This window comes from Xiphophorus couchianus, chromosome 24, assembly GCF_001444195.1.
Source record: "Xiphophorus couchianus chromosome 24, X_couchianus-1.0, whole genome shotgun sequence".
Taxonomy (NCBI): Eukaryota; Metazoa; Chordata; class Actinopteri; order Cyprinodontiformes; family Poeciliidae; genus Xiphophorus; species Xiphophorus couchianus.
Genome location: NC_040251.1, coordinates 997,164 through 1,016,340, shown reverse-complemented (window position 1 = coordinate 1,016,340; position 19,177 = coordinate 997,164). Strand labels below are relative to the sequence as shown.

The 19,177-nt window shown below is 38.5% G+C and overlaps 2 protein-coding genes, 2 long non-coding RNA genes and 1 other non-coding gene across 5 annotated transcripts; 4 read left to right on the top strand and 1 right to left on the bottom strand.

Annotated features, from left to right (window-relative positions):
* Positions 1 to 142: 142 nt before the first annotated feature.
* LOC114141048 (ribonuclease-like) lies at positions 143 to 1,379 on the top strand. Its single transcript, XM_028011456.1, has 2 exons — positions 143 to 468; positions 731 to 1,379. Exon 2 carries the CDS (start codon positions 735 to 737, stop codon positions 1,197 to 1,199), a length of 465 nt encoding a protein of 154 aa, XP_027867257.1. The 5' UTR covers positions 143 to 468; positions 731 to 734; the 3' UTR covers positions 1,200 to 1,379.
* Positions 1,380 to 2,867: 1,488 nt separating this feature from the next.
* LOC114141050 (uncharacterized) lies at positions 2,868 to 4,393 on the top strand. The gene is made up of 2 exons (XR_003594753.1): positions 2,868 to 2,993; positions 3,103 to 4,393. It is a non-coding gene; the product is annotated as an uncharacterized LOC114141050 (long non-coding RNA).
* A 195-nt stretch (positions 4,394 to 4,588) lies between these two features.
* On the bottom strand, positions 4,589 to 5,824 carry smim11 (small integral membrane protein 11). The gene is made up of 3 exons (XM_028011457.1): positions 5,680 to 5,824; positions 4,988 to 5,194; positions 4,589 to 4,901 (listed from the first exon to the last, which is right to left on the bottom strand). The coding sequence occupies exons 1-2, from the start codon at positions 5,692 to 5,694 to the stop codon at positions 5,006 to 5,008; spliced, it is 204 nt and encodes a 67-aa protein (XP_027867258.1). The 5' UTR covers positions 5,695 to 5,824; the 3' UTR covers positions 4,589 to 4,901; positions 4,988 to 5,005.
* Positions 5,825 to 5,948: 124 nt separating this feature from the next.
* LOC114141051 (uncharacterized) lies at positions 5,949 to 9,172 on the top strand. Its single transcript, XR_003594754.1, has 2 exons — positions 5,949 to 6,098; positions 7,978 to 9,172. It is a non-coding gene; the product is annotated as an uncharacterized LOC114141051 (long non-coding RNA).
* Positions 6,370 to 6,451, top strand: trnas-cga (transfer RNA serine (anticodon CGA)). The gene has a single exon. It is a non-coding gene; the product is annotated as a tRNA-Ser (tRNA).
* Positions 9,173 to 19,177: the final 10,005 nt, after the last annotated feature.

Below are 19,177 nucleotides of genomic sequence, written 5' to 3'. Positions count from 1 at the left end.
GTCATCTTACTTCCTTTTCAGGATAAGTGCAAAGAGACTCTCAGCAGCTCTTATTTGTGGTCGGCCATGTTCATCCCCGCCCCTTATCACCTTCTCAAAACTCTACTAACTGAGTTGATTAAGTAAAAATATTTTTAGTTGGTGGTCCTGCATGTTATGAGCCATTTTCTATGCAGCCAATTGCGTTCTTATGCGGACTAATGCATTATAAATATTGGTCATGGCGGGATAAAATAGCCAGTCAGCTTGCTTTAGACTAATTGTGTATTATTACGTGTACATTTAGCAACATAAGAGTTAAATCTTTAAATAGAAACATGCTATGAAACTCCTCCTCTAAAGGAGACACACTTTGGAGCATTAGTTTTTTGTCACACACCTCACTTCGACAACTGAGAAGGAAGAAGACTTCATTCTCCTTTTGCCTCTAGTTCGTCTGGAAAAAGTGCTTCACTAATTTTGGACCAGGTAACATAGTTCTTATTTGCTAAAATCAATCAGAAATTATGATTATTGATTTTATGATAAGTCAAACGTTTTCTACATTTTTAGAATAAGAAGCAGTATTTTTCGAACCTGAAACACAGCAAACACAAAAATGTTCTTAAAAAGAAAGACTTCGTTCACGTTTTGAATCCCTCGTGTTTGAGCAAAACTAAATATGTGGGAGAACGTTCTCTCAAATTCGTTTTCGAATTTGTTCTCAAATGATTCCATCTTCTTCTTTCAGAATCATGAAGGTCCTGCCATTCTGCCTGCTTGTCTGCTTGCTCCCCCTGCAGGCCACCGCCTCCGAGTTCGTAAATACAACCAGCGACCCGGGCCTGGAAAACAACACGCGCGCGCGCTACGAGAAGTTCAAAAGGCAGCACGTGGACAAAAAGATGACGGCGGAAAAATGCACGGCAACGATGAAACGGAAGAAGATCTACGACGACAATAACGTCTGCAAGAAGACGAATACGTTCATTCTCGCTGATGCCAAGGAAGTCAAGTCTGTTTGTAGCGGTGAAGGCGTTTATAATAACGCACATCATTACACTGAGAGCAGGAAGAAGTTCAGAGTTGTGGTTTGTACGGTCAAGAAACAAGCCAGGAAACCCAAATGTGAATACAAGGGAAAATGTCTGAATAACAGAGTCATTGCTGTGAATTGCCAAGATGGTTTACCTGTGCACTACGCAGAAGATCACATGTAAACCTTATGGGGAGGAAAATGCTTTAAAACTAGATGCTAATCTTTTCTGAGCAACTGTGATGGAAAAATTACATTAAGCCTTAAGGTCACATCTGCTTGTCATGTTATATGAATGATTGTGAACTCTCACCAAAAGAACTATTTGGGTTACATGTAACCCAAATAGTTCTCTTGGAAGTTGTTTTCTACAGCTGCATCAGAACCAGACTGTCTCACCCTTTGTTGTTAATTCTTTATCCTTGGTATAAAACTCATGTGTTTCTCTGCCTGGCAGCTTTTCATCCAGACCTGCTTCATTACTGATTGTCTCTGTATTGTGCACAATATATGAATAAACCTGATTGAGTGATTTCACCTGAACAGTGCTTGGAAATAGTATTTTTTCCACGACAGCAACTTTTTAAAATTAAAGATACTTTCTATATATACACCTTTTGATGCACTTTAAGAAACAACTATGTTTAATTTTTTTTGGCATATAAAAACCCCACTAAATATGTATTTTCTTCAAAATGCAAACAGAATAAAGCCATTAATTAACCTACTGCTTAATAAAGAGCTGTGTTGTGCTTATGTTGATGATTATGAATTACATGCTACTAAAAATAGTGTTTCAGAAAAAAATTTAAACTTTGTTGTTTCTAGCAACTCAATTTGAGTGTTCAGTCTTCAAATCTTATAAGCTACTCATCAGTTTCAGAATCCTGAAACTGATTCTCATCTTTCACCCCATTATCCATCTGAAGACGTGAAAACAAAAACCCGATAACCTGATGAAGATTTCTCAATTTCTAGCATTTTTCAAATAAGTATTATTTTAATAATCCTAACCGACATAAAATGAAAATGCTGCGTGTCTTTTCATACAATATATGCAAATATCTGGTTTCAACTGGATCTGCTGACAGGCTCAGAATCCCCCTTCATTCAAAGCAGATCTGCAATCTTCAAGATAAAGCAAATTATATTTGAATGAATTTGTGAAACGGTTTCCCTCCTGCACTTCTACTTCATAAATGTTTTTCTTAAATGTGAAGGAAGCTTTCTTTAAATTCCCATTGCCATAGCGTACCAAAACCAAATTTTCTTACTTTACCAACACAAACATCAAGCAAAAAATTAATTCTTGCTATATTGGAACATGATGTGACGTTTTATGAAGTTATCCATTAAGCGCAAACACTTAAAACAATTTGTTACTACAAATAATACAAAAATTGTAGCAGCAACTACCTACCTGTTGCTGTTTTTCTTTTTCTTTTGTCAGATATGTTTCTTCAATTACAATTATGCAATTGAAAAAGCATAAAATTATGCTTCTTCAATTGACCTGATACTTCAGTGCGAACCCTAACCCTAACCCCAACCCTACCCTAAGAGCTTCTTTTTCATATTTTTACCTGCAATTGTGGAATAAATTATAACTGTACCTTCAGTGTGGATCTCTGCATTTCTGGCCTTATTTGGTGAAGAATGGCTCAAATTAAAGAGAGGCTCCTGCTCCTTGTGTGCAACAACAATAAAAGGACCTTTCTGTGAATTTCCCTGACCTTAAAGGTTTTGCATAACCCACATTCCCATCTTAAAATATGCTTGTTGTTTACTGATTTCTGTTCAGATATGGGTTTATCTTTATTCAAATTAGATCAACTGGTCTCACTCTCTCACCAGGATGCTATATAACAAGCCCAGATCAGTTAGGCTGCAGCTTCAGAGACTTTCCACCACTGAAGATCTTCTGCAGTCCGTGCCAAGTCTACCAACAGAGTCAGCTGAAAGGGAAAAATAGCATCAGGTATGTGACTTCATTGGTTTTTTTTCCATTTAATCCTTGACAAATTACATTGTTAGCCATTTTTAACAGGTAAATGTTGATCACCTTGGTTTTCCTCTCTCTCCACCAGTAATCATGAAGATCCAGGTTGCCGGCTTCCTGCTGATGCTGATCTCTGCTGTCGAGCTCTCCGAAGGGCAGCATCCGATTGAGAAGAACGTCATCGGCAACATGAACAAAGGGCAATGTAACGATGTCATGAACGAAAGATTCAATAGTGAAGGGGGTTGCAAGCATGCAGAAACCTTCATTGTAGCGTCTCGCCAAGATGTGAATGCTCTCTGTCAAAAGGTGAACGGGATCATGCCAGGTTTTAGCAAGGAAATATTTAAAGTTGTTGACTGTACGAAAGTTAAAGATTGTGTCTATAATGGTGATGACAGACATACAAAAACTCAACTTAAACTTGAATGTAAAGATAATCAAGCTGTGCGCTATGTAGGCGCTAACAGGCTGAATTAAAAAAAAGATGCATTGCTTATTTCCTGCCATTAATTTAAAAAAAATGAAGCTAATGTTTTTCCTGGTTCAATGTTAATCTAATTCTGTATACATTATCCTAAATATACAGTAACATTTTTATCTGAACTTCCAGATAGCTTCTACTGCAGCAGCTTATTAATGTTACCATCTTATGTTTTGGCTTCTTCAATGTTACCGTTTTATCCCAAATAAACCTACTGCATGATCTGAAAGACTTAAAAAGTGTTTATTTCTTACTAAAAGCCTTTTTGTTCCAGTTTAACAAAGAAAATGCACCACTAACTTAAATACTAATGAAATGGATTTGATGGACAATGAAAAAGGATTTGGGAAAAGAAAATGTTGATAAAGTCTCCAAAACTGGAAACAGACACATCTTGCAGAACCTGTGTAGAGTTTTTGTTGAAATATAATTCGTATGATCAAATACATGGTTTGCTATTCAAATCCACTTTGTGACAATACAGATCATTTTAGAGGAAATACAAGGCGCTGGATGACTCACAAGCAACAGAGAAGCAGGATGCAGGACTCAGTTAAACTTTTAAATAACTGAACAGAAATACTTACAGATTAGAACGAATCAGGAAATTAAATACTTAAAAGAGGGAATGAAGACAAGAAGCTGAAGGAGGGTTGATTACAAAACAGAATCTGGTGTGACACTGAAAAAGGAAAGCAGCACCATCAAAATAAAACAGGAAACAAGAGCTTAGAGACAAAAATGGAAATGAGAGCATTAGCCCAAAATGAAAACATGAGAAAACAAAACGAAGATTTTGAAAAACAGCGTCACTTTATTTTTGCTTGTTTGTCAGCCCATTACACCCATTGAGTAAATATGAATGCAGGAGCGCCCTCTGCTGTTTGACAAAGATTAAAATAAATAAATACTGGTGCATGTTTACGTTTAAGTGTTTAGGTCACTGAATATCTTCCAAAACTCAAACTCTTATGCTCTGTACACTTTTTTTCTTTTTTTTACACAAAGTGATGGATTTCAAACAATTATTTTCATGATCCAATCAACTTCTATTCAGACACAAGAAAAAACAGACTCAAAAACACTGATGTCAAGCAAACTATTTAATATAGTTACAAAAATAAGGGCAAAAATATTTCAGGCAGTGAAAACTCAGCCACACATGTAGACAAAGCTCGGCTCAGACCATGAGTGACAGCAAGGCAGTTTTTCCCATGTCTGAATAGATTCTGTTTTCCTTTTTTCTTATATATATATATACATATATATATATAAACTAAACAAAAAAAACTGTCAATCAATATGGAGTAAAACTCGTGAAGTCAACATCCCAGTGCTGATGAGCAATTCTCCAGATTCTCCCCTTTCTTTCTGCTTCTCTGACTAGTTTGGAGGAGCTCGTTCTGATCAGGAAGAGAAAAGAAAAGATATCTGTACATTCGTTCAAACTGGGTGAAAATTAGTCGACTCGTTTGAGTAAAAGCACCACCTGCTCCTCTGGATTTCCTCAGTCCTCCTTCAGGTTGTTGACGAGTTCCTGCGTCTGCTGGGCCAGCCTCCTCCTCTCGGCCTGCTGCTTCTTCAGGGCCTCCTCGGCTTTCCTGCTCTGGTAAATCTTGGCCCCGGCAAAGGCCAAGCACAGCAGCAGCGTCTTCAGGGCCAGGATGTAGAAGAGGAGGGGGACATTGTCCAGGGCCTAGAAAGCAGATTGAGAAAATTATTTTAGAAGGTTTCTAGTGAATTTTTAAATACTGTGATGCAGGAGAAATGTCTGGAATAATCAGGGAAGCAGGAGAAATGTCTCCTCCCCTCTCTGTGATCCTCCTGTAACAGCTGTCTGCTGCAGGAGGAAGTTAATTTGTGAGGGGAGGCTGCATGACAGAGAGAAGCAGCTGCACTCCAGACCACATGGTATTAATACACATGTATTAAAAGCTCCAGCCCATACATTCTATACAGATCGGGCTCCCAAAATCTGATACTGTAGCATTCTGACTAATGTGCATCAGATTTAATAGTGGCATTTTCTGTTTGGTTAGCTCTGAAAACATTAGCAGTGTGTTTAGCAACAATTAAAAAAGCAATGTAAATCACTGGCAGCTTTAAAGGAAGCTAACCTGCTTAGCTATTAATCAAATATAAATACCATGATCAGAGTTAACGCATTTTTACAATATTTACCTTCCAGTTGATCATTTTCGTTGCTGTAAAGCTATTCTCGTCTGCTATGCGCAAGCGCTGTTTAATGCTCGTCAGAAGCTTAGACTGATAGACCAATAGAAATGACGTTAGTCCGAAGCGTCAGCTGTGAGGCGTTCGTGACAAATGATAACTTTTCCTCAAAGTACAGTTTAAAATAGTCACACCTTGTTATTAGTAATTATCATTAGTGGTACTACAATAGAAACACGTTAGCTTTGATAACTTAGTAAGGTTGGAGAACTATTTCTGGAGTTTAGCTTGCGGTCAAATGTTTAGTGGCAGCTTTCACTAAGTGACTTTGAATGCACCACCACGCAGAGCGCAACTAATTTCGGAAACATACTGGACCAACCTTGCAGGCTCCAGACAGAAAGTAGCGAAAGGCATGCATTAACGAGGTAGGGTAACGTGTTAAAAAGCAAACAATTTTTAAAAAATGGTTAAAACTAGGAGGCAAGACGGTACAAAGACATTATAACTCGTGTTACATCTGGTCTAACAGTAATTGTGTCTATCAGCGTATGGTCTGACAGTATATGCTTACAAAAAGATGTACAAATTGTCAAATAAATAATTTTACCGTTCAATAATGTCATTTATGCGTAACTTATACACTAGCATTGCGTAAACGTTTATATTGTGACGTGATGACGTCTTAGGGCATGCGTAGTCACGGTGGCCGAGAGGTTAAGGCGTTGGACTCGAAATCCAATGGGGTTTCCCCGCACAGGTTCGAATCCTGTTCGTGACGAAGTTTCATTTATTGTCTTTTCCGTCGCATAAATGTTTTCATTTAGGTTTGGATTATTGTGGGGTAACACGTTTTTTGTTATAAAACACACCGTTTTAAATTTATATAAAGTAGTGTAGCATTAGAAGTATGCAATGTTGCATTAAATTGATGGTTATGGTAACTATTTAAGAAAAATTCATGGAATAAGAAAATATATTAAATTGGATATTTTTCAAAAAGCAAAAATAGTGATTTGTGTTTCGTAACAGCATGTAGGATCCCACCTGAGCAGAGTCTCTGCAGCTCCTTACCATGTGGTCTCCATGATGATATTAATTGAAAAATGTTTACAGTTTTCAATTTTTTAAATGAATCAATTTCAGTAAACTTATTACAGTTGCCATGTTTGCTCGTTTTATTTTCACAAGTGACATAAATTATACCAGACATGGACATTCAAGTTTGAATAATTATAACCCACTGAATATTAGATTGTCTCTGTGCTGCAGTATAAAACATAACGCAACGTTTGACACATGCACTGTTTCAGTGCAAAGCTATATGGACTGATATCATTTTGCGCATTTATAACAGCTGACAAAGGCTTTACATTCAAGTATATTTTTAAATATCATGTAGAAGCTCAGCAGCCTCTGACCAAACAGAATGAGAAGTAGTGGTGTTGGACGCTGCCTTTGTTTTTTAACTCACTTAAAAAATAAATAAACAGGCAAATAAATATGTCAGTTTCTTTCTTGCGACCTGTTCTGCATGTTTGTTTTTCAAATTATGTCTCCATCACAACTTAAACAACAAGTTGTTTATCCTCTGTTTGTTTTGAGACAAACGTAAGTCAGATTTAGCCAGATAACAGAAATAAACAAAAATTCACAGGAATGTATTTACACAGTGGAGCTCTTGTGAAAAAGGTTTTTAGTAAACGCTCCACTCCAAATTTTTAGATGGCAGTGACTACATGTATCCAAACACATACTTATGGAATATGTCTACAGCTGACCAGGAAAAGGGAACTGATCTTCAATGTCAGTTCTGTAGAACAACTCTCAAAAATTGAAGGAGACACTTAATAAGCATGATGTCTACAGTTAGACTTCTAATCAGAAGGTGACCAGTTGTAACAGAACTCATTTAAATCAGTTGGTCTCTCAACACAACTTGTCCTTAAAATAGTCCTTGAACCTTTTAGAGTGGTGAAGTCAGGGCTCTTCCAAGAACTTGATGTTAGCCTGTTTGGTACTTTCTATAATGAGTGTAAATGTGTGTTTGGAATCATTGTCCTGCTGGACTGTGCCGTTTCAACCATCTACCTTTGGATTTGAGTTGAAGCCCTTCCTGATTGTTATTCCACCCACCTCCTTAAATGTGTTAGAATCACTAAGAGGAAAACCAACCTTCTGCACAATTACATCATTCTTAAGTTGACTTGATATAGAATTGCTTTAATTGTTTTATTTAGCTGCATTTTATTTTGTCCAGAAATACCTCGTCAATTCACATACATGCTTTTCCTGATCATCCTACAGACAGCTCCAGTGGAAAGCCTTTTACTTCACCCCAGAAGCCATCATCCAGCAGATTAAAAAACCTGTTTCCACACACATGTCTGCTTTTGCACACCAGATCACGTGACCTACCATGATCCTCCACTTCTTTTTGATCTCTCAAAGGACCTATCAGAGTCAAGGCCGCTGACAAAGAACCAGCATTCTACTCAATTCTTGCTGCAATGAAGCAGACAGTGGAGGTCCATCAGAGGTCAGTGAGGCCTCTGGAGAGCCAGTGAAGTGCAGCACACATCATGTGGAAGCCCTGGCTATAGCCCTGCTGCTCCACCTTCACACAGCTCCGTCAGTTCCAACAGGACAAATGACCCGAGGTCAGTGGACGACCTCCATACAAAACATTTTCAAGACCAGCCTAAACAAAAACAGAATCCAATTAAGAACTATCCACCTAGAATACTAATTTTCAGGAATATGGAGGATGAAAAACAGAGTTTATGATGTAGCATGGAATGAAACTTGTGAAGAATATTCTATAATTTTCTTTGTACTGTATGTAAAGTCTGCACTCTATAAACCTAATGGATTTAATACTCTGTTTAAAACATGAAGTATATCTTAGTTTAATTAAACGGATGTCGTCTGAGACAGTTTCTAACTTTCACATAGACCTTCAAAAATACAATGTGAATAATTCATACTATGCAAAAAATGTAATAAATTTAAAAAATATTTTAAAAATGCAATTGAGAGTGATTGGGTTTTGATGTGTAAAACAATTCAGCTCCACTAGCAACAGGAGAGACTTTATTACACCATATCAAAAACAAACAAATTAAAGTTAAAGGGCTATGCTGGAGAGATTGTGGTCACATAAAACCAATCGCCTGCATGTCATTTGGTCATGTAATAAATTAAAACCATTGTGATCACATGTTGTTGGGATAGATGGAGTTCTTCAGTGTTGAGTTCCGAGGGATCGAAAGGTTTTAATTCTGGAAGGTTTGTAGAGACACAACAAACTCTTAGAAGATTCTCTGTTCAGAGGAAACCTGACCGTTAGCTTTTAACAGATATTGCATCCATCATCCCTCTTGTGAAGCAAGTATGAGAAGCACCCTGGTGTTGGAATGTGTTTCTTCATTAAAGAAATAAGATCCTAACAAAGTCAGAGATCAGATTAAAAATGAAATAAAATAAAAACATACAAAAGCTATCTTGCGCTTTGGTTGTATTTCATATTATTTTGTGCTACTTTGTGTTGGTTTGCAGCATAAACTCCAACTACAGTGGATTCATCTTTTTGCAATTTTTTCTGTTAAACGCAATTCCAAACGATTACTGGAAAATTTCACTGTTAATTGAATTTTTAGTAGAACATACCTAGAATATTCTAAAGAAAATGTAGCTTAGGAAGCCAGAATAATTAGCCATAATACTGCATGACAGGCTATTGGCTGGCGTTTGCAACATAGCCCCTCCAAAAGCGGCATTAATTTTCCTTGCCACTGATTGGCTGCATCCCCAAGAGTGGAAGACCATGGATAAAAGCTTCTATGGTAGATCTAAAATGGTTTCCACTTTATGTATTAATGCATGTTAAGATATATTTGCTGTTTCAACTATTAAAATAGGTAGTTCTAACTATTTTTTGATGGGGTCAAAAGGATTTGTGGATTTCAGGTATTCATGTCCAGCTGTGATCTCTAACATCTGTAATTAGTGAGCAGTAAACTTTGACAGTAATTTATAATCATGCTAAGGCACTGTATATAATCTTCTAATTAAAGGGTTATTCAGCTGTAGATGACAGAGATGTGCTGCACAGGTTAAAGTGACTGCATGGAAGTAGTTCTCAATGACAGAACTGCATGCAGCTCAGTGCTAAAATCTGGTGTACCTGCTGGATGGAGGTGACGAGCGGCCATTGTCTTCTCAGTAAACCAGAGCATGGCTATCACAGCTGGAAGCTGTGCAGGTATGTAAAGCTGAGCATCACGATGCAGAAGGGGTGCCGTTTGCTTGTTTGTGTCCACACAGCCGGCCTCTCGGCGTTTCATTACTGGGGAAACAATGAGCTGAATAATGAAGAAAAACACAAGCTGGGGATCATCAGCAAGGTCTGAGCTGTAATTTAAGGCCGATGCAAATAACAAAAGCAGCAAGTGGGCTGAAATAACAAGAGGCCAACACCTGCAGGTATGTTTTCTGTAACATGACTGAGTTCTTCTCACTGCACATTAATAAAAGCAGAAATGTTTGATATGAAATGTTTCGTGGCATGTTTCATCCTCACAGGGGGTTAATATAAATGTCCATAATGGTGAGCCAATATGAGCGATCCACGCCGAGGTAAAGTACAGAAATCAAGCTACAACAGCGCGCGAGAAGCGTCCAACATGCAGAGGCGCCAGCAGTCTGATTGGTGCGCACTTCCTGTTTAATGCATCAACTGTTATAAACTATAAAAACTATAAACCCATCTTTCTTTCAGGGATAATTCTGCCCTGCCAGTAAAATGTTCACCACAGAAGAGACACTTGCAGTCCGGCGTATTAAAAATAAATACATTTAAAAAATATATTTTTTTTCCTTTTAATAAAAACAAAAACACATAACGCTTAACCTGGCGGGTGGGTGGCAGGGGAGGGCACGAAAAGCATGGCGGCCGCCATGCTTTCTATTTTACCGGGGGGAAACACTGTATAAAATTTGAATATTTTGACCTGTCAGTCACTTTTTAGCACTTTAACTAACAATGTTCCATCATTCTGAAAAATCCAAGAAATGGATTGCAATGGAGTCTCTGAACTTCACTTCAATGTTTGAGCTACTAAATATTTAGTTTATGTGGGTCTTTTATAACGCATAGTTTTGGAAGGATCAGTATCTTACTGCAGACTTTGAAAGGACTTTTTTTGTAAGAATGGCTCTTTATATGTGCAGAGGTGACCTGTTAATAAAACCTGTTGGACAGGCTGTGACAGAATTACTTGGTCTGTTTTATGTCATCTACAGATGTATTTATTGTCAACACAAAGCCAGAAACAGATGAACAGTCTGGACCCTGCAACTGATGTTCAGTTTTGTATTGTATAAAGTAGACAGAATTTTGCCAATCACATAAACTAACTGAATTGTGATTTAAATCATTTGAAATAACCCTTAAAATGTATAACATTCCATAAATGCTCTATATACACAGAAAGAATGTATTAACTGTAAAAAGAAATCATTGGGGCCTGCCCATAGCAATGCATAAGGAGAGCAGTGACTGACTTGCGACGCAAAAGTCAGTCACACAAAACAGTCAGTTAGACTCAAAATAGACAGAATTTAGTCTGCCTCTCTGAGCTGCTCTTTAGAACCACAGTGATGGCAGAACGTCAGAACTACAGACATGGTGGAAGAACTGCTATAAACTCATTGCATCTCTGAATGGTGCTGTTTATGTTATATCTTATATGCATATAATCTAGTGGTGGCAAAAGCAACAAAACGCTAGTATGCTCTTATTGCACCGCCCAATAAGTTTAGCCTGCTTTATCTTTTCCTCTCAGGTTAGGGAACTGCCATGCGCAGCAAGGCAGCGCATTAGCCTTTTACCTTAAATAAGCTATTAGCTATTGTTCTTACTTATTAGCCATGTTTAGTATACTGAATGCAGTAAGTAAAGTACAGACAACATGCTAGTGATGACCCACATCCGACTGACAGCATTCACGCTAACATTAGCATTTTTGCTAAATTTAGCTGATACACTTACTTTATCATACTTAATGGTGCAAGTCCATGTTAGTAAACATTCTTGTCATTCTCCTCATATGACTGCAGCTTTCTTTAGCATTGATGCTAATTTTAATTGATGCTAACTCGAGGCCGGCCTTTGACTCAGGGTTGGCCTCTGACTCGGTGTCGGCCACCGAGTTGGGACGGGCCCCTGGCTCGGGTCCGGCCTCTGACTTGGTGCCTGCCACTGAGTCGGGACCGGCCCCCGGCTCGGGACGGGCCATTGACTCGGGACCGGCCTCCGACTCGGGACCGGCCTCCGAGTCAGGACTGACCTCTGAGTCGGGACTGTCTGGAACAATCGCATGTACAAAGGCAAGTGTGGAAGTGGAATCCTCATAAAGGTGGGTCCTTGTAATTCTGTTTTGAAAAGTCACAAACCAGACAATCCTAAAAGAGAAGACGACACCAATGAAGACCCGACACATGGTTTCAGTATCATGGGCCCAACATGAGAAGCCCATGTGGGCTGACCACATTCAACCCACATGACGTTATCATGGGCTGACTGTACATGGGTTGGACCTGGGCATGGATATGTAGGCCCTAGTAGATTTTTATGTGGGGTAGTGGAACATCTTAATAGACAGTGTGGTTGCTCTGTCACTTTCAAACTCTTCACTACATATCAAAAGCAAAAGCTGCAAGGGCAAGATTCTAAAAACTTGGAAAAAAATTACCCAAGATATCAGATTGATGGCTGTAGCGGCCTCTTGGAGTGAACAGCCAGACGCAGGGAGTTCCAAACGGGTGCAGTTTATTATTGACCTTTCTTGTCAGACACCGTGAAAACTGCAGCATAAACAAAGGATACATGATGTATAAATAAACATAAATGTTCACAAAACACAATTGCGCACATTCCTACCTCGTTCTGCTTTCCAAGAGCGCTATTTTACAGATTCTCTTTACTTTTTCTTCAGGCTCTAACGCTCACTCGGCGTGGTTAGCAAAACAGGAAGTGCCTAACACAAAATACGCGAAGAACAAATCTACCGCTCTTTAAAATAAATTCACAAATCAACCACTAAGTGTCACTGTGGTACCAATGAACAAAAAGAAGAATTTCACAATTTAGTAGCTATTTACAATGGCCTTTGCCAAGGCAATTGTTAGTCAACTGGCCTGTATTGGAGTTGATATAAAGTAAATTGTAGAAGCAATTGCATAAGCTTTTCTTTCCATAAAAGGAAAAGCTCTCCTTGGATGGTGACCTCGTCTTGGAGGTCACCAAGGTGTATTGCAGGGGTACCCAAAGTCAGTCCTCGAGGGCCGGCCTCCTGCATGTTTTAGTTCTCTCCCTGGTTTAACGCACCTGGATCAAATGATGGCTTGTTAAAAGGTCTAAGAAGTACATTGACATGCTGAAAAGGTTGTTGGTACCACCAGGGAGAGAACTAAAACATGCAGGATGCTGACCCTCGAGGACCGACTTTGGGGACCCCTGGTGTATTGTATTTGAACCTAAAACATGCTCGCTATATGATCTCTGTGTCTGGCTCATTTACTGACATGAGACTAGGTTCAGTATTGTTCTAGCTAGCCTAACATTTTTTCTTTTTATTGTTTTACACTAGAACAGTCCAGCCCAGTCCAGTCTATATGTCTTCTAACACTTTTGTGACATCATCTGTTTTAACTGACAAATTGATGATTAACTGACAAATTACATAATTTTCTGGACATCCCCTTAAAAAAAACAGCAAATAAGAAAACGATGCCAACAAGAAACACCGTTGGTAAACAATAAACTGAACAAAAAGCGCCCAAAGAGAAGAAAGACCCGCAGCAGGCTAACAATACAGCTAGCTAGAGAAGGAGAATTAAAGGAGTTGTGGAAAGAAAATTAGAGTGTGTTTACTGAGACAAAGGCAAACAAAACTGGAAACATCAGTATGAGACCTGAAAGAGCGTAGGGACACCCTAGAGCAACGCATGGAAGGAGCAGAGAGTAGAAACGGTAGAAAGGTACTCAACTTATACGACTTCACAGGCCCTCGCATACAGGTGCTGGTGCGAGGGCTTTCACAGGCCAGGTCCTTGAAGGATCCCTGGCCTTCACAGGCCCTCGCGTCCACCTGGCGGTGCGAGGGCCTTCACAGGCCAGGTCCTTGAAGGATCCCTGGCCTTCACAGGCCAGGTCCTTAAGGGATCCCTGGCCTTCACAGGCCCTCGCGTCCACCTGGCGGTGCGAGGGCCTTCACAGGCCAGGTCCTTGAAGGATCCCTGGCCTTCACAGGCTTTTGCATCGACGTGGTGGAGCGATGGCCTTCACAGGCCTTCACATTACCACGTGGTCGTCTTATTCAAGTACTTCTGAAGGAACAGCCTGTGATGTCATCGATGACATCACGTTCGTTTTGATGACATCAGTGACAGTCAGGGACGGACGTGATGTCATCGATGACATTGCAGGCTGTTACCTCAGAAAAAATATATTTTATACCTACATTATTTTTTATTATAATTTCTAAGTGCTCTAAAACCTTGTTCACGTCATGAGTGACATGACAGCCATTCTTAAGTGATGTCATGAGCAGCTCCAAGCCATGAATGGCTGCATTATGAGTGTATTTTTTTTAGTGCTTTTCCAATTGAACTAAAACTTCGGAGGCACAGATCATGTTAGTTCAGATGACAAACACTTTCAAACATTTAAAAATGTAAAATGTAAATCCACAAATTAAAACAAAACCCTAACAAGACTTAGAATGTATGTTGGCGTATATTTTCACTCACTGAATAAATTATTACAACTTATTAATTAATTCTCCAATGAAAAACAGTTAAAATAGAGATGCACATTCTTATACTAGACTGTTTTAATGTGTGCCATGTCATGTATACGTGACTCGTCTACTGCTACTTACTCAAAATTAGGTCATGGTTCAGAGTGGACTTTTGTCCTTGCTTTTTCTAAATTTGTTGATCAATTATGTTCAGACATCCAAAGAGTTTATTGCAGCCTGTTTGAAGCAGGATTTATTTTTTATTTGGAGATATAGTTTAGATCAGACCATCGTGAAAAATATTACAAAAATGTTTAGAAAATAAATTCAAACAAAACTCATTATTAAGTGAAAAAGACGAGAGCAAAATCTGTTTTTTTCATATATCTGCAAACATTTTCCAAGTCATCAGTATAAATAAAATAAAAAACTTAACATTTCTGTTAAGGATTCATTTTATATACATTTTAATCTGGTTGTAATTTAACCTTTTTGTTCATATTTTGCACCGTTGTCAATAAAGGTTGGTGAATTGAAGTAGGCACTTTACACATCCACTGAAGAAAATAGTTCCAAAGCACATTTGAATAAGGAGGACTATATTTATTTATTTTCATTGATAACGTGTGTGAGTGCTACATCGATTTTACATGTGTTAAACCGATGTAGCACTCTCAAAATTAATCTTGTGTTTCTTGGAAAACGTAAAATTGTTAACTGCGGATGGATATGCGGTTTCAAAATCAAGCGTATTTTCTTCATCAGTCCGTTGGCGCGGAGTCTGCAGGTTGGCTGCCCTACGAAACAGTCTGTAAGTACATTTCTTCTGTCTGTTTTTCCTGTATTGTATGAAATTTTAGGGAGAGATTTTAAATCGCTAGTTAAAAAAAAGTGCTGCTCGGAACAGATCGGATGACCGGAGTACCCCAAAACAGACTTAATTATTATTGTTATTTTTGCTTTTCTTTCAGGTGATAATTTTTCTGATATTGTTAACACACACAGCTACACACACGATAAGCATATTTTGGTGCAGAGCGATTTCAAACTCCGTGCTATTTTGGGCCAAACCATTTTCAAATATTTCGGCGCCATTTTATTTGCTGAGCTACAGCTGGTCCATTTGAGCGCCAACGCGGCAGAATAAAATCGGTTCACTAAAGAAAGTTGTTTCAAAGTGTCTTCACACGATAAAACCATTTGCTTGATCTTAAAAGAGTAACGATTATGCTTTCATTCTGTGTACATGGGCTTTTAATAATCTTTCTCACAGCCAATTAAACCAGCATGCTGGCTTGGCTGGGACCCACTCATGTAATGGTGCAGTTTTTAAATGAAGCTGCACTGAATCGTTTAGTTGTGGGCTATATAGGTAATGATGAGTGGGCATGGGTTTTGTCTGGGCTATCTGCATGAGGCCCATAAGGTTAACCTAAAATGGGACCCATATTGTTGGCCCATTTGGGCTAAATGTATGGGCCCTATTCAGCATTAATGTGGACTAACTGGGAATGGGACAGAAATGGGAATACTATATGGGGCCCACGTGGTTTCAGTATATTGGGCCTAAAAGCTTTTTTGTAAATAAAATGAGGGGATATCAGTTAATATTTTTAAATCATGTTTGTTTTATCATGTAAGTGACACTTTAAAGCGTTTTGTTCTGTCATAGTTTGTTTCAATCTGCAACTGTTGTGTGTTGGTCTATAGCAGGGGTCCCCAAAGTCTGTCCTGGACGGCCGGCCTCCTGCATGTTCTCTCTCTGGTTTAACTCACCTGGATCAAATGATGGCTGGTTAGAGGCCTAAGAAGAACATTGACACGCTGAAAAGGTTGTTGGTGCCATCAGGGAGAGAACTAAAACATGCAGGACGCCGGCCCTCGAGGACCGACTTTAGGGACCCCTGGTCTATAGAGTAGTCTGAAGTGGCCAAGCCTGAGTCAATGATTGAAAGATGAAGAATTTCTCTTTGATGTTTTTGCAATATTTTGCTAGCACCTATGTGAAATGTACTTATATTTAAGTGTAGCTCTTGTTCTTTTATATGTACAATATTTTAGGATTTATTAGTAATATTTATTAGTGATTTTCTAAACTACTCTTAAGATTAATACTACTATCTTAGTCCTGTCACAGTACCAAATAAATGAGGATAATTGCATTAGTGAAACTGTTCAGTGTTTACAATATAAGGCTTCAGTGATTAATCTATACAAAGGCTGATTTGCCTTAAATATTTTTTTATTTTTTTGAAAAGCCCAAATGTTATTTTAACTGCACTAATATATATTTTTCCAGACTTCAAGAGCATTGTAGCGAAGGTTCTACGTTCTAAACTTGAGGCTGGTGGAATGTTTACACTCGCCACTGTGTGTCGATCAAGACAAACTGAGGGGATTTCCTGTTTGTGAAGCTCTCTTTATTTGTTGTTATAGCAGTAGTACAGGCTTGGAGTTGGAGATGTGTGGATGTGAGGTGATGTGGTAGTAAGTCAAGAACGCACATCGACCTCAACCGAAACGGTTGAGCAGCTGCGTCTCCACTCCCAGAGCTATAATGCTTCTGCAGCTGCTGAATGTGCAATAACGAACTCGCCACCGGGTGGCGCACCTCCCTCTCCCAGTCCAAAGTAATAAACACCCGAGCCTTTGTAACAAGCATCAACCTGTGAAGATCACCTTTTGACTATTTGAAAAAGGTAGATTAATACATTAGTAAAATTAAGCATACAAGTGTGAAATAATAACAAACCGATTAATAAAAGCAAAATGTATCATGTATTCTGATTTCAAAATGTTGTCTTATTGTTATTATACTTAAGGTTGCCATGGTTACAGAAATTGGAGGAGCGTCCAGCTGTGCGAGTCCTCATGTCCCATGAATTGACAGTCCAGTTCAACCTTTTTGGACGACATTGGAAACACAAACTCCGAGACCCGCGACTCTTTTGAAGTTGTGTATGGTAAATATCAGTTTTTATGGTCAGAGTAAAATGACCATGTTTAAGAAAGAAACATGTTTCTTTCTTAAACATGTTAATTTATTTTGGTTGTTATATGCCTTTTGTTTGTTATTTTTAGTAATCTTTTAGATTAAAAAGGTTAAAAACTGAGACTTTAATTTTTGGTTTTATTCGCATAGTTTTCTTTCATTGTGTTGAGAACTTCAAAAGTTTTGATATATGACCACATTTGAAGGTAATATTGTTTGTTTTTCAAACAATGTTAACAAAAATAACTCACATAGAAACCTCCCATAACTCACATAGAAACCTCCCATAACTCACATAGAAACCTCCCATAACTCACATAGAAACCTCCCATAACTCACAGAAACCTCCCATAACTCACAGAAACCTCCCATAACTCACAGAAACCTCCCATAACTCACATAGAAACCTCCCATAACTCACAGAAACCTCCCATAACTCACATAGAAACCTCCCATAACTCACAGAAACCTCCCATAACTCACATAGAAACCTCCCATAACTCACATAGAAACCTCCCATAACTCACAGAAACCTCCCATAACTCACATAGAAACCTCCCATAACTCACAGAAACCTCCCATAACTCACATAGAAACCTCCCATAACTCACATAGAAACCTCCCATAACTCACAGAAACCTCCCATAACTCACAGAAACCTCCCATAACTCACAGAAACCTCCCATAACTCACATAGAAACCTCCCATAACTCACATAGAAACCTCCCATAACTCACATAGAAACCTCCCATAACTCACATAGAAACCTCCCATAACTCACATAGAAACCTCCCATAACTCACATAGAAACCTCCCATAATCAAAAGCAAATCTCTGCAAGCATTTTTGCCCCATGAAGGGGAGATGCAAATCTCATGAATGTTACATTGTACTAAAGTAAAACACTAATACAATTTCTACCTTTGTTATTTTAGGGGCAGTTAAAAGAAATGGATCCATCTACAGAATCACTCGAAGATACGGAAAAGGCAAAGTGGTTTACTGGAGCCCGTGACAGAGGTGGAAATAGGAAGTTAGAACGACTAGGGAGGCTTTCAGTTCAAACTCAGGTGTTTGAACCGACAGGTCTTTCAAGATGAACAGTTTCAATAATGTATAAGAGCTATCTAAGTTTAAGCATGCATGTGGCATGAAGGTTATTCTTAAAAATGTTTGGCAAAAGGTATTGTGAAAGATCTATATAGGTGTGTGTATGTAAATATATATTTATATGTATATATATCTGTAGATATTTATAAATATATTTATATTTACAGATAGATACAGTATATATCTGTATAACCCTCAGACCCAAGAAAACACAGAGAGCTTCGACGGGTGCAGTAGATTTGTATTTACTTCTTTTGAAACCAAGTTTGTTGAATAGCACTGAATACACCGTGCTCCAAATACACCGTGAAAACTAAAAGAAAAGAAAATACACTGCTCAAAAAAATAAAGGGAACACTTAAACAGGTGTTTAACACTTAAAGTGTTCCCTTTATTTTTTTGAGCAGTATACATTTGCTTAAGTGCCTTTGTTTGACACAAAACATGAATACATTACATAAAAAACGCTAACTTCACAAACTAATGCAGTTCTAAACATGTACCTCGCTCCGTTGTCCAAGGGCTGCAAAGTTTATGGCGGTAAAGCCCGTGTAGTGCTGCCTTTAGCCTTTAGCCTTCTCTGAAGAATGTGCGCTACAGT

What these genes read in the sequence shown, in the direction of transcription:
- LOC114141048 (XM_028011456.1), top strand. Translation starts at nt 735, where the DNA reads ATGAAGGTCCTGCCATTCTGCCTGCTTGTCTGCTTGCTCCCCCTGCAG.